At 40.8% G+C, this 16,044-nt stretch overlaps 1 protein-coding gene across 1 annotated transcript; it reads left to right on the top strand.

Annotated features, from left to right (window-relative positions):
- The first annotated feature begins 3,035 nt into the window (after nucleotides 1-3,035).
- rhoua (ras homolog family member Ua) lies at nucleotides 3,036-11,266 on the top strand. The gene is made up of 4 exons (XM_053424423.1): nucleotides 3,036-3,636; nucleotides 4,094-4,152; nucleotides 4,915-5,103; nucleotides 5,602-11,266. Exons 1-4 carry the CDS (start codon nucleotides 3,372-3,374, stop codon nucleotides 5,884-5,886), a joined length of 798 nt encoding a protein of 265 aa, XP_053280398.1. The 5' UTR covers nucleotides 3,036-3,371; the 3' UTR covers nucleotides 5,887-11,266.
- The last annotated feature ends 4,778 nt before the right edge of the window (nucleotides 11,267-16,044 follow it).

The raw sequence follows: 16,044 nt of genomic DNA, 5'->3' as shown, positions 1-16,044 counted from the left end.
GAAGTCTGTGATCCACCTGCAGGTGGAGTCGGGCACACTCAGCTGGGAAAGCTTCTCCTGTAGCAGATTCGGGATGATTGTGTTGAAGGCAGAGCTGAAGTCCACAAACAGGATCCTGGTGTAGGTCCCTGAGGAGTCCAGGTGCTGGAGGATGAAGTGGAGGGCCATGTTGACTGCATCGTCTACAGACCTGTTGGCTCTGCAGGCAAACTGCATGGGGTCAAGGAAAGGGTCAGTGATGGGTTTGAGGTGGAACAGCACGAGGCGCTCAAATGCATTCATCACTACAGAGGTCAGGGCGACGGGAGTCCAGCGATCTTTGTTTTTTTGGGGACAGGGATGATGGTGGAGATGACTTTCACACTACAAAAATTGATATTTTTGACAGATTGTTGGACTGGACCAGGCACAACCTTAGATATGAGAACATGCAGTCCGACTACGAGCCGGTGTAAACATCATCTTGTGAGACCTCTCCATCGTGTCTCGCATCTTAGTACCTGCCCATCTCCTGCTTTTCGGTCTCAATTATCAGCGAGTGGTTTCAGAAAGTGTTGTCAAAATCCCCCTGTGCTGTGCTGGATGTCCATTAAACCTGAACCCCCCCCCCCCCCCCCCCCCAAAAAAAAAAAAGCTCAGCCCTTCCCTCCTGCTATCTCAGAGTTGTCTGGGGGCCTCGTGAATGTCTGGTAACAAATGATCATCCTCCCGGCTGCTCTCAGCACCTGCCTAAAAAAGTCCTCAGTGGCTGCTACTCCCGTACAGAGCTAATGGAGGGGGGAGATGGATTCCCTGTGTCATTCTCCAATTGGACATGTTTTGTCCACTTGCCATGTTGAGTCCAAAGAACAGACTTTAAAGAATTTAATCTGTAGCCTGAAGTAATTGGTTAGTCCAGAATCTTCTAGCGCTGTGTATCCATCTCTATCCTTACAGTAACTGGAGTAAATTGTGTGGTTGTCCGTTTCCGCTTTCAATCATGCCAATTCATTCTGTTTCCATATCATCAAATTAGTAATTCAACCAAACTGGCTGGAAAATAATTGGACAAAAATAATACTTGTGGTTCACACAAGCTCCAGACATTTTATTCTGCCGAAGAAAATACATCAGTAAATATACCGACAATGATGTCCTAAAAAAGACAATTGTCAACAGGAGGCTTAGGAGACGGTTATCTGGTACATTAAACATCCTCATGACAAACATCTAGACTCTGATCTACTCTCCAGTTCACCTTTACAGCTTCATTGTGTTTTGTACTCTACTAGATTTCTAGGAGGAAGGACTTGTGCAGAAGCGCTTAAGCACGACATATGGTGACGTTGAAGTCGTTCAACCGTCTTGTTTGTTTATAGGAATATTACCGATACTTATGGCAAGATGTTGAATATCCTCTGCACGTTTGAAGGTCTAGAGTCAAAAACTGAAAGAGCTTCACTGTTTTCAGCTGCAAACCACACATTTTCCTTCCTGAATGTATGTTCTTGATGTTTTCATGAGATCAAATCCTCTCTTTTTTTTTAACTCCTCACTGTTGTTTGAGAAGATGTTTCAACATTTCTCCCAGAGGCTTCGTCAGCTCCCAGGGCATTTACACTCCTTCACGTCATTGATACCACGCTATTAAGAATCTTGAAGGTCACATGCAAGTGGTTGCAACAAATGGAGTAATGTGAACTGAGGCATGAATTAATAAGAAACCTCTTGGATAATATTGTTTCAGAGCAGCGGTTGGGAGGAGAAGAATAAGATGAAGATTGAAATACGACATCTTCAGGTTGATGCTAATTAGTAGACATGTTTGCTGGTCAAATAAATTGATACTGGGTGATACTGGGAGAGGTGGGGTATGATGTGATTGTAAAAATAAAACTTGCGAGCAAAAAAAAATCAGCCAACTGGGGACGTATACAATTATTCCTCACATACAAGCTGATTTTATTTGTAAGTTAATTCAAAGGTAGAGTTTGAAACTTGTTTCTGAAAGGCTTTTATGAAATGAAAGTCCCTTCTTTTTTTTTCTATTCATGCTGAAATAAAGTGGATTCACTTGGTCTGACGTTTTCGATCACATCTTTATAAAACACCTCATTAGCTTCACACTACAAACCCTTTGGGGGGGGGGGGCTTTCTGAGAGAAGATTCCAGATTCATTCACTAGACTGGCACTTAGTACAGCTCAACAGAGCCGTATAGGTTCATCTCTGACCCATGCAGCTTCATTTTACCAAGTTTTGTGGTTATTGGTCCAGTAGTTTATTACATAAACCTGTTGACTGACAAATCAGAGGTGAAAACATAACCTCCTTTGCAGAGGTAATAAAACCTCCACACATTTATCAAGGAAATGTCACCAATATTAATAATTATTAGAAACACAACAGGAAATTAAGAGTAGAATGAAATGTTTTGAGAATATCTAAATAGTTGACGGGTAATTTTCTGTTGGTCGACTTATCAATTCATTTATTAAAAGCTAATTTTTCCCTGCTACTCAATATAAAAACTCTATAGACGTATAGTGTTTTATTTACATTGTATATATTGGTTTACTTTTGATATGCACTGATTGCTGGTTGTACATCAAATTGCCCTTGATGGATATTAAAGATTTTCTTTTATTGACAACTTTAGTTAATCAGAAGCTGCACAAACCAAGCAGGAGCAGCAGAGGAACCCAGCAGCCAGCAGGGGGCAGCCTCAGGACATAGGCGGTGTGGCCAAGGGGGTAGAGTGGGCGTTCTCCCACTTAAAGGTTGCCGGCTCAATCCCCACTCTTGCCCATCTGCATGCCGAAGTGTCCTTGGCAAGATACTGAACCCCTTAATGGCCCCCCATAAATGTTGAGTGTACTAAAAATGTAATTCGCGTTGGACAAAAGCGTCAGCTAAATGACATGTAATGTAATGTAATAATAATAAATAAACTAGTCTCACGAAATACTCTCGCGCTCACACGCACATATACACACAATCAAACACCGAGTGATGTCATTTGAAGCTCTGGACACAGGCACACATACACTCTCTCTCTCTCTCTCTCTCTCTCTCTCTCTCTAACGCTGAGGTCAGGCTCTTTCCCTCAGTCTGATGAAATGTGAGTGAACCATGACGCTGCCTCTGGTCAGTGTGTTTGGGTCAGTGTGTGTCTGTGTGTGTTTGTGTCTGTGTGTGTTTGCGTTGTGATGAAGTTTGAATCTAGTTCAGCCATGGAGACTAAAACGAAGCGGACACAAGCAACGACAAACTGTTGACAAACGGATCTGAGACGCGGCACAGAACGGACTTTAATGGACGATGTAAAAACTGGACCGTACCGGGACTGAAGCTCCTGCGTCCGGCAGTAAGTCGCCCTCCTCCCCGGGTCCGATGCCTCCGCGGGGCGACGGGAGCTTCAAGCCGGCACCGGTGTCCCCTGCTCCGCCCGTCCCGCCGAGGAGGGTCAGGAGCCGGGACAGGGGCTCCGGCAGGACGCGGCGCTCCGGGACGGAGACAGGGGCAGGGTCGGCGGAGAGGCGGGTGAAGTGTGTGCTGGTGGGGGACGGAGCTGTGGGGAAGACCAGCCTGGTGGTCAGCTACACCACCAACGGGTACCCCACCGAGTATGTGCCCACCGCCTTCGACAACTTCTCAGGTAAAGGATGGAGCTGACACCCGGTGCTCCTCACCAACAGGTCTTCAAAAACTTCCATCTGATGAGATATGGATCGTTCTCATTTCTAAAATATCTTAGTTTGCGTCTATTTCACAGCAGTAATGGACGTTTTAAATACGGACTAATACTCAATAAGGGTTTGATGAATAGATACATGTTTCAGTCTTTTAGAATAAATGTTCAAAAGATGGCTATTATTATTATTTCACATATAGAATAATGTATTTAATTGATGAAAGAATACTTGAGAAAAGTCTCTCTCTCTCTCTCTCTCTCTCTCTATATATATATATATATATATATATATATATATATATATATATGTATCATATATGTATACGACCATAAACAGTGAAAAGCTACACTACACTTGTTATTTACCTTGTGTGTGTGTGTGCGTGTGTGTGTGATTGTATGTGTGTGTCTGTGTGTGTAGCTGTGGTGTCAGTGGATGGGCAGCCAGTCAAACTACAACTGTGTGACACGGCTGGACAGGTCAGTAATCTCAGCACAGGCACACACACATACACACACACACACACACACACACACCCACACACACACACACACACACACACACACATACACACATACAAACGTGCACTCACAGACAGAACAGCATTTCCTGTTGCTTTATTTAGGTTCGAGACAATGCCTCAGGGGAAGTGATTCCTTCTTTCTGGAATAATGCTAACCCATTTTATTCTTTGTCAAAACTTAATAAACAACTGTTTTTTTGTCCTGAAAACTCAGAAGTGCTACTACCAATGTCTTTAAATGTTTAAGGTTTGCTATACTTGATGGTGACTATTTGAATGTTTACAAGAAAAGAGAATCTATTTGACCAACATAAAGAGGGCAAAGAGATAGGTGCACAGATAAAAGAAGCCTCAGACACATATAGTGTCATTCACCTATAAAAGAATAAAATTGTTAAAAATATAGTATTAAAACTGTTGCTATAAATATTGTAAAGAAATGGTTATCATCCTCTGTATCCATATGTTGTCTGGAGAGAGAACGTCACACAGGAGAAACAAACATATCTTCAAAGATTATTATCAGTATCCCTATAGCTCTCTCTCTCTCTTTCTCTCACACACACACACACACACACACACACACACACTCACACTGATCTGCACTACATTCAGATGCCTTTTGAGATGCCTACATTTTTTTGTTTGGTGAATTTCTGTATTTATCTCACTGCCTTCGACCTTCTCACGGAAACTCAGTCTCTCCCACCTTTTCCAGGAGGAGTTTGATAAGCTGCGTCCTCTGTGTTACACCAGTGCAGATGTGTTCCTGCTGTGCTTCAGTGTTGTCAGTCCCGCCTCTTTCCAAAACGTTCCAGACAAGTGGGTCCCAGAGATTCGCAGACACGCCCCGTTCGCTCCACTCGTTCTGGTTGGGACACAGTGTGACCTCCGAGAAGATGTCAAGGTGTGGAAGCATTTTAACTCCCCTGTGCGTTAATCTCCATTTGTGTAATTGTAATGTTTGTTTCTCATTCTTAGAATTTGTGACTCCATGTAGAAAAAAACTGTCAAAAGCTGTGATGAGTCTGGCTCTTGTAAGTGATGAGAAACAGATAACTTTGGCATTTACCAAAGTGACAAAATGTCTGCTTTAATTAGTATAAATAGTACATCATAATTTCAACCCAATGTGCTTGACTTAAAGGTACAAGCCACACCTCCGAGAGCACACATGGGACATATTGAGGGATGTGAACTAACTGTTCTTCTGACAGACATGCAGGCTATATCATATTTAACCTCATTGCCATCTTGCAACTGAACTTACAGTTTTAACAAAGCCTTCAAAACTTTTAAAATCATTTGCAGGATATTTACCAAATGTATAAAAGCAGTATTTAGAATTTCCAAATTTGGGATAAAAAAAGTAATACTTAATAAAAGTGTTGCCTCCTCTGTGTAGGTTCTCATCGACCTGGCGAGGTATCGGGAGCGGCCCATTGAGCCAGCGGACGCCTGGGACTGTGCCATGGAGATCGGAGCGGTGGCCTACATGGAGTGCTCCTCTTTGACCCAAAAAAACCTTAAAGAAGTGTTTGACACAGCCATACTGGCCAGTCTGCAGAACTACAGCTCCCAGAAGCTCCCGAGAGGGAAACAAAAACGACAGAAAAAGCAAAGGCAGACGCCGGACAAGATGACGAGTCTGTCCAAGTCATGGTGGAAAAGGTACTGCTGTGTGGCCTAGAGCAGACCTGTGATCAGATTTGGGTCTCGCTGACTCTGACCTTCCTTTGACTTTATCCTGGTCTGGATTCTGCTGAGTTGGGGTTCTCTGTAATGGAGCCTGATGTTGAGCAGGATCTCGACTGGAGTGTGGCTGAGAACCAAAGTAAGACTGTCATGCATCTCAAATATTTTAGTTTTTCTTTGGAGATTTTAGTATTATCATGGATGAGATTTACTAATGAGCCTGAATGGTTCTATTAGAGCCCAGATAACCAAGCAGTGCTCCTGTGTCCCTGAATGAACCTGGGGTTTGTGCTCTAATAACCTGGATTCAGCCTCAGTTTCTGAGGAGAAGCTGCTCCTCGCTCTCCTGAAATTGAACTGGAATGAAACAGAAGTTGTTATCTGTGATAATGTTGTTTAGACTGTTTCAGATTTGAGCAGGAGCAGAGATTTGGATTTTCTGTTCGGGGTTTAACACATGAATTATAATTAGTTGAAAAAACCTTCTCAAACTTGAATGGGTGTGTAATTGTTGTGTAGGTGGAAGGGACCTGGACTGTCATCAGACTACAACTGTAATTTTTGTTGACTTTAACAAAACTACATTCACACTTATCTTTATAATAGTTTCTATCTCCACAGTGGAGCAGACCTAATTGTTTCAACACTGAACATGATTTATGTTAGAACTTAGTCAACAAGTTTAGCCCATGGTTAATTTTAGAGCTTTTTTATCACTGGGCTGATTGTTTTCTAATGAAAGAAACTATTTTATTCAGCAGCTTATAATTTTATCCTGGTCACATGTGGTGCAGCCAGCAAACCTAATCTGGAACCTGCACCATGGTTAATATCTGACTCTGTTATTGGATTTATTTAACGTCCCTCCAGAGTGAAGCCAGACTAAGTTTGGTCAATGACAAACGTTCTACCCTCTTAAGAATGAAAATTATTTATTTCGCCTGGTTCAAAATCAACCCCTACATATTTTACTCAAGCAAAATAACTGGAGACAGAAACCTACACACATATCTTAGTAGTAGCAAAGGATGCTGAACAATGTCCAGACTGTCTGAATATATGATGAAAACACAAGCACCACTGTAAAGGTTTTATCTTACAGACACAATCCAGGAGTCACGGACCTACTACAGGGCTCCACTGGTTTCTGAGCCAGTTTATCATCCTGATCTGTCGGACCTTGGCACTGAAAGATTGTACAGTCTGAGAAAATTGACTGGTACAAATGTGGTTTTGTTAAACAGAACTCTTTGTTGGTCCTCTCAGCCTGAAATTTGCATCAGCAGACAACGGAAACTAAAAATGATTTTTAGGTATTTGTTCTGCGTTAGTGCATGTTTGACTTATCTTACAAGATGCTTTCAAAGCCTTAAGCATGAACACTTAGTAATAATTCAACCAAGTGCTCTCTGCATGTGTTTGAATTTACAAAATGGACTAAACACAGTTGTTTTTGCTTTTCTTAGGCCTTCAATGCAATTGTGTGTAAGACTGTGAAATTTCTACCGTGTACATTTTCAGTGAAATATTTTCTAAACTACAGTTTGATTCGTCTTGTTTGCTGCTCTGCATTTGCTCCATTTACTCTAAATCTGATCCTCTGTATTCATTAGCGTGGCAGCCATAGGTCATTTCCACCACTCTGAGTCCATGCTGTGTTCACGCCACAGAGAAACCCATTGTCCACCACGTGTCTGCTGTATGCATCTCTGCAGCCTGTTCGCCCTCAAACAGATTCACTTTAATATGTTGTTAAAGCAAAAATAAAAAGGCAAACTAAAACACTAAATGTGTAGCAACACTAAGCTGCCACACCTTCCTTTGTACATTAACACAAGTGCAGATCCCCAGCCTTTGAAACTATCTCTCCACAGTGCCTCCATGTGAATGGCTCTTTGTATCTTAGAGTCACTGCAGCAGCAGGAATGAAAGTTTAAGTCCGACTGAAGCGGATCTGCGTTGACTCATTGGTGTTATCACTGTTGAGCCCCTAGTCCCGAAATATTGTTTTTATCATGTGTGCAGAACATAATGAACCTGCATGTGCACACAGGGATTTTTTTTTTGTTGCCTTTGACGACTTTAAGGACTCTGTAGTATATATATTGATCAGACAAAAACACAAAAAAGGATGTTCACGCTTACATTTCTTAACTGCTTTAAACCTGTTTGACTAGACAAAGTTTCTGAGACTGCTGTTATGTAAAAGTCCAGGAGCAACATTGGTCTCCACCGAGCAATATTTGATGTGACAATATTCTAGTAGTTTTGTTATTAGTAAGTTCCGGACTATACCTCTTTAAAAGTCAACAATAACCCTGAGCCAGAGGGGGTTTGAGTAAATCCAGGGCTAAAGGTGACTCATATCTCATGTTTCTATGGTGAAATATACGTTAGCCCAAAGCTAAAGGACCTGTTGTACCTGAGCTACCAGTAATCTTATTTCGGGTGAGAGAAATGTGAAAGTGGAGCAGTTTTAAACCTAAAGCTAAACGTGCGCCAACTTTCAAAGTGGTTCAAAGTTAGTTTCTCTATTGATGTGAAGTGGAATGAGCTGTCCTGTGCCTTGAAATCATTATAATAATTATTTTGAACGTAACTCTACTATTGAGTATGGGTCAAGAGGTTTATTTAAATAAATTCCAACAAACTGAAGCTGAAATTTAATGACTATGGCAAGTGTTTTCAGTGAGGTTCGTAAACCCAAACTGGATTTTCACAGCTTACTCCAGATTGTTTTCACCCTCTACCAAGTCTCTAACAACTAAATCCGTATGTTGGCACCAAAATACGGTTTCAAAAAGATTATCCGCCAAAGACGTCCTTGTGTAACCCAAACTGATCTTGTAGCAGCATTGGCAGTGTTGCCCTTCAAGACCAATCTGAGTAACCAATCATTTTGGAACGTTATCCTTGCGTTGCATTCAGGAGTTCCCTGTAACACCGGGACTCCTGATTTTTGGATCGTGCTCTGTGGTTGTTTTCTGTCGAGGACGCTTCCACTGCGACTGAATGAGCTCACTGTGCCCATGTTTGACTTCATGATAGCAAATGTATTGTTTCTTACTGGGGGGGAGAGGCATAATAAGTTGCTTGTCTCTGTTTCTCTGCAGTCTTGGTTGATGGTGGATTTAATTAGGCCAAAGGTCACACAGATCTTTATGATCGCCCGCATTTCCTCTGTCATGTTTTATCTGTCTTTTTCACAGTTTTTTTTGTCATCACATTGGGTTTTGTTTGCATGCAGCACGTGGTCCAGGCGTCTATTCACTCTGAGAAGATTATAAACTGGGTCAATTAATTCCAGTTTAAATTCATCAAAACGGCATTAATGACTTCTTGGTATGTTGCTATTTAATTAATCAACAATAGCTTGCATGTGTCTGACAAGGGTTTCAGACTGAATGGGTCTTTGTTTAGGTTCATCTCTCCTTATCCAATCTACAACACCTAAACACAGAAATTAGCTTTATCTTTTATCTTGTAAAACGACTCATCCTCTTTGAACCACACACTGGCCTTGACTGACGTTTTTGGAGAAATGTTACGTGGTGAGTAGTTTACCGGTAACGCAAATAGATGAGATCCATAGATACAGCAAACTGACTCAGTAATGTTTCTAACTGAAGTAAACAAAAGCGACTGGTCGTTTCAGAGCAGCGAAACCCCTGACTGCGTTGAATTGAACAGTGATGCATGTTTCTGCTTATAGATTCATTATTTTCATGTGTAGGACTGAGGTTTTGTTATTTCTTTTTTTAAACCAGAATTTTCTGGTTGATGCTCAGCAGTGTGTGTCCTGTATGACGGATATATGGCCCTGGAATGTAGAACAGACAGGTCTCTGAAAGTGAACTATCCTGTGTTATATGGAGACATGATGGTGACTGAGAAATGTGGAGACAGAGTATTGTGCTGCAGAGCTGGTGTTTTGCTGAAAGTGAGATAGAAATGTCATTGTGTGTTTGGGACAATGTCGGTTGCTCTGATTGCCATTAAGAAATGTGTATATATAATGATGATTGCTGGCCTCAGTGCGTGTGATTTATTAGTGTTGGGGTAGGATCAATCTGCACAAAAGAAGAAATTACAAGTTTACTGATAATTAAATCAATGCTCACAATTTGATGAAAGTTGGTGCAGGTTTGCCTGTGTGCTACTTACAATAGTGCTAAAATCCTCTCAGTGTGGATCCTTGAAATACGGTTTCAGTTTTATTTGCTTCACTGTTTATAAATGTGAGTGTGCAAACTAATTGCACTTACAACTTGTCGAATATTTCCAATAGACCTCCTCCATCGGCAGCCTTGACATGGCAGCCGGGGCTACAATGTAATCTTATGGGGCAACTGCGACATTCTATGAAATGTCCTCTAAAAGGTATTTTTTCACCAATGAAAGGCTCAAATGTAATTTGCTATAGGCATAGGTTCACAGCCCTCATAACAATACCACCAGTTTCCAGAGAAAGCGGTGCAGCATCTCGTTGAGCATTTCGTCTCTCTCTCTCTCTCTCTCTCTCTCTCTCTCTCTCTCTCTCTCTCTCTCTCTCTCTCTCTCTCTCTCTCTCTTCTCATTTACTGTTCATTTTGAAGAAGCTCTTCGTCCATATACTCCGGCTCAAAGGGGATATCACACTCACTCACTCTATTTTCAATCTCTGTCACGAGACTTATTTGAGACTTCTCATTCCGCAAGACAGTTGGTGAAAATTTGGTGAACTGTCGCAGTTGCCCCATAAGATTACATTGTAGCCACTGTTGCTGTGTCACAGCTTGTTATGGTAAAGATCTACTCGACCAATTCCAAATGTTTTTCGAACGTTCTGGAAGACAGCTCATCCAGATGTTCATGATCAAATTGAGAGGTTTTCTGTTTGTGAATATTGTTTCTTTACTTACCAAATGTAAAGCCAGATTAATTGACATTGTATTGTATAAAACACAACAAAATTCAGAGTGCTGTTCCTGGTAAGTTGATTAACAGCACTAAATATCCACACCTCTTTATTGTTGATTGCACATGAACATAAATCCCAGAGTTTAATCAAGAAGAGATAACCTGGGGAGATGAACAAAATAGTTAATTCTTGAGATTTAATTATTTACTCACTGAGGTTGATAGCCCCAGAAACACAGCTGAGCTCACTCACATGGAACACCAGCTGAGAACTTCTCTAGCAAACCAACGCTATCGTTCTGTATAAACCATGGCTGAGTTTTCATTTTTTCAGCGAATGAAAACATGGTAACAAATAATACGCTGCTGCAATCTGTTCACATCGAATTCTCTGTTGAACTGAGGATGTCAGACAAAGGAAGATGTGTTTGTACAAATGTTTTATACCCTGAGTAAATAAAGAATATCTGACTTAATACATGCTGTGGTTTGTTGATTTTGAGGCCTGGTGCTCAGTGGTGGGACTGGGAATGTGTGTGTTTAAATATAACCCCTGAACGTATGTAACCTTGTACCTCAGCCGCGTCACTAGAGCACCCAGGCTGTAAATGAGAACACCTTTTTTGTTTTTAAGTATTCACACTTGTACACAGAGATTGTCTGTATAGTATTTGTATAATTATGTAGCTGTTCACCAGCACAATTCCATGGGTTTGTATAAGAAAATATGCTTTAATTAATCATCAGAATGGTGCAGGGAGAGCAGAGTCTTAAACACAGGGGTTTTCTTGGTTACATGGGCCCTGTGTTGGACATGTTTTTTCATGTTGTTGTGGCTGATTTGATGTTTTTCGCTTTGTGATAATCAAGTGCAACAGCTATGCTGCGCTCAGCTGATGCTCATCAAGAGAGAGGTGATAAGATGTGAGGACGTTTGGGGGCAAGGAGACACACTCGTAGAAAACACAAACATAGACACGGAGTGACTCACACAAACACACAGACACACACACACACAGTGCCCACAGAGAGTCATCCGACTTCAGACTGGATCATTGTAAACAGACTCTCTGCTTCCAGGCCCTCGTGGTTACGCAAGAGCTTTATTTTGAAGGCCGTCATGTGACATTTGGTAAGTAGCATGTCTCTGTTCTTGAAGGCAGATTGTTTGTGTGTGTGTGTGTGTGTGTGTGTGTGTGTGTGTGTGTGTGTGTGTGTGTGTGTGTGTGTGTGTGTGAGAGGGGAGGGGTGATGACCTGACTATAAATCTGTCTGGGAAACAAACTGCTTCACTCTACCTGACCACACAGACGTAATACTTAATAAGTTGGATCAGCTGCTCTGTGACTGATGCAGGGCCAGGTCCTGTTTGATGATGTTATTCAGTCCTTTTTCACCTTGAGTGAGGAGGACACTTAAACAAATAGTGTTTTCTCTTCCAAAATGTGATAATCTTCAAATGAACTCTTCTGGGAAAGCAACATGAGAAAGACTGTAAATGTTATGCTACAATTTTCTTTCTGTCTTCATGCAGTAAGCACATTTTTAGCTTTGAAAAAAGGTTTTTTGTTTGTGATCCAAACTTTGCGAGTAAATGAGAAAACTTTATTTATAAAGTGCCTTTTGTAACATGAGTTACAAGGTGCCGGGGGCTAAAGTAAAAACCGAGAAGAAAATACAAATAGACTGGAAAGTAAAAAAAAAACAGGTCTGTAACAACATATTATCTAATAATTAATGTTTACTTGAAAGTAAGAAAATGTTCCTCTAGATGATTTTGAATCTAACAGACCAACGAACCAAGTATCAATGCAGGCTTTTATAGAGAGAAATGTGACACTGCTGAAAACTTTATCAACTGTTGTTGCACCATAAAACTGTAGATCTTTTAAAACCGTCATTACTCAAGGCAGAGATTACAACAACTTAAATGTGCCAAAAATTCAAATATACAAAAATGTATTAATAATACATACAAAATACTTTTTACGGCTACAGGGATAACCAGTAGAACAACAGAAGGTACAATATTTATCTACAAATTTTCTTAATATTTATGGTAAGCTGTTATTAATTTGATTATTTTTTGTTTTATGAAATGTGGAATTTAATCAATGTTTTGTCTGAAGTTCCTGCTGAATATAATGACACATGGTTTCCTACCTGTGAATATATATTTTTGATAAAAGCAATAATTGTAGAAACAACGTGTCTTTTTATGTCCAATCTTCAACGAGACCATTCAGCAAAATTTTCCAAAAAGGGACAAAACCTTTGTCAATATATCAAACTATATAGAAAACTCTTCACATTGTAAAAGATTCTCGACAGAAACAACAATTTAATTCAATATCTTGCTAAAATGTGTTTTGATAGAGACTTTGTCTTGATAATGAAACTGGAGATGCTGGTAGGTTTCTGTTGCCGACATCATTATGTGAAAGTAGGCAGTAAATAAATCCGTACGTAACTTCAAAATGCTTTCCAAAAGTTATTTTAATGTTTTCATGTTTGTCATCACTTTTTAATGTTGTTCAACACTGGTTATGAATCCCATACCTGGCCATATTTATATTTCATTGTCGCTTTCAGTAATTTCTAAACTCATGATGGTGAAAAAACTTTGTTTAATATGGCTTGTCTATTTAACTATTGAATTTTGTTATGAATAAATTAAATAAATAGTAACATAGAAGATATTTAAGTTTATCTGCTTGTTGCGATATGTTACCACCATGTGTGTTCACATCATTTGGGCTCACATACATAAACAAGGGAAATCTGCTAGTACTCACTGCATTGGTTTGAGGCACAGGTCCAGATCATTTTGGAATTTTATAGCCTTTCTAGTTGTTTCAGTGTGTGTGTGTGTGTGTGTGTGTGTGTGTGTGTGTGTCGCCGTGTTACGTAACATGAAGTATGAGGGGCCAGAGTGACATCAGTGCTGACTCCTAATGAGCAGAGTTGAAATACAATCTCCACACACTCCTAACAACCACTATCAATTAGACAGCTGCTACGTGTGTGTGTGTGTCTGTGTGAGTGTGTGTGTCTGCGTGTGTGTGTGTGTGTGTGTGTTTGTTCAATAAAAGATACAGAAGTTCAGAGAATGAGAAGAAAAGAGAAGTAAAGAACATTAAACGATGGCACAGATGGGGAGGAGGAGAGAGAAAAACACTAACAGATAAATAATCAAAGTGACAGTTACAAAGAGAAACAGAAGAATTCAACATGTGAAGTTCCTTCAAACAAATGTATCTGTTGGGGAAGTGTTTTTTTTTTGTAATGTTCTGGAATTTTAAAATGCACCACATTGATTCACAGATCTGTGTGTGTGTGTGTGTGTATGTGTGTGTGTGTGTGTGTGTGTGTGTGCCAGCTGTGTGCCACATTTTGAATCTGTCACTGCTCAGACCTCATCCCCGACCATATCAGTCTTTAAGCATGAATCAGATGGATCCTCAGATTGTGACTGAACAAAATGTTCCTACCAATGCAAATAAATATACAAGTACTGTAGAGTCAAACACACTGACTCACACACTCACTGGAATCTTCACTGAACGAGTGAAGCTGCTGCCTGGATGTGCTTTATCTCTGTCTGTTCCCATGCTCTCATACAAACACAATCCTTCTTCTTTTCCTTCCTTTCCTTATCACTCTCTTCCCTTTTCTGTATTTTCCTGTCAAACACATTCTCTCCTGCTCTCTCTTGGTCTGTTCCTGTCATCTGTCGTCAGCGGTCACTGTTCATCACACCTCCTCCTCTTTTCCTCTCTTGCTCGTCATGTCTACTGGCTGTTTACTTGGACAACCTGTGTTTGCGAGTGTCTGTGTTTGCAGGTTGTGTTCAAAGTTCACCAAGTGTGTCATGTGGCATCGACACAGTTGAGAAACAGTGTGACACATGTAGACTGCTCTCCCAAAGCTCCCACTCCGTCTCCCCCTCTGCACATACATCTCTCCTGTGGACTGCGAACAACAGCTGACCACTGCGTTTACATAAGTGCAACACAGAGACCATGGTAGAGGTCAAGATGCACAGAATGTTCACAGAGCCTGATCACATCTCTGCACAGTGAAAATATGCCCCAATATGTCACAATGCTTCTGTGGAACATGTGTGATGTGCTGTTGGTACAGTTTCTACATATCTCTCTCTTTTTGTAGATTATGTGAATAACTATATTTGGCTTTGATGGTGTCATTTCACATCCTATTTTTACTTATTGTCAACAAAATATTTGATTTCATATCATTACATGTTCATGATCAGCATTTGCTTTAATAAGTTTCAGGGAAACAATCGTGACAGCAGAGCTGCGTCCACAATCAGGAGCCGCATCCTTCGGAGGACTCAGTCTGCCTCATGGGGGAAGCATTTATCATATATTTTTACATTACATGTCATTTGGCTGACTCTTTTGTCCAAAGCAACTTACAATTAGTACACTCAACATTTATGAGTGGCCATATAGGGTTTGTTCCAAGGACACTTAGGCGTGCAGATGGGGAAGAGTGGGGATTGAACCAGCAACCTTCTTGTTGGAGGGCGACCACTCTACCACCTAGGCCACACCGCCTATACATATATTATGTATTGGTCGCTTGCATAGCTAGCCAGCTCTATTAATGATAATGATTTTATATAAAGTCTATGACAGTCCACCTGGATGCATTTCTCTAGACTCATTCTGAAGGAGCCTTCAAAATTAAAAATGTCCGGTTGCTGTGGTGCAGTCTTCACATGCAGCCTTCAAAGGAGGTGACCCCTGAATTGAGACACAGCCTTCACAGCCACTTCACAGGGGTTTTCATGGTAACAGACAGCAACACCTAGGGACAAGTATTTCAATTGAAACAATCTATGACACCAACTGACCAGTGCCTCTATGGAAACTGGGATTTTGGCTTTTTCAGCGTTTTTAATGGCAGCAGTCTTTAATTCTGTCTCAATTCAGGGGCCGAATCCTTCAAAGGCCTTTGAAGACTGATTCTGTAACAGCGCCGTGAGTAGTCTCCCTCTAACGTGGCTAAAATCTGCGACATTTCATTCCAGAGTAATGAAGGATCGAATGGGTGGAAATCTTTTTCAGGTTCACCCATTCCAGGAAGAGCAGAGCTGACAGGTGTCATGTGTTTACTCTGCCAGCCATGTTTTTTTTAATCTGGAAAAAGTCGTGATTTACCCAGAATTCACTGCAAACTAATCTTGCTCTAGATAGCCATGTGCAGCAGATGACTGAAGTCTGAC

This window comes from Pleuronectes platessa, chromosome 1 (assembly GCF_947347685.1).
Source record: "Pleuronectes platessa chromosome 1, fPlePla1.1, whole genome shotgun sequence".
Classification (NCBI taxonomy): Eukaryota; Metazoa; Chordata; class Actinopteri; order Pleuronectiformes; family Pleuronectidae; genus Pleuronectes; species Pleuronectes platessa.
The sequence above is the reverse complement of the archived record's forward strand: the minus strand, read 5'-3'. Positions and strand labels throughout refer to the sequence as shown.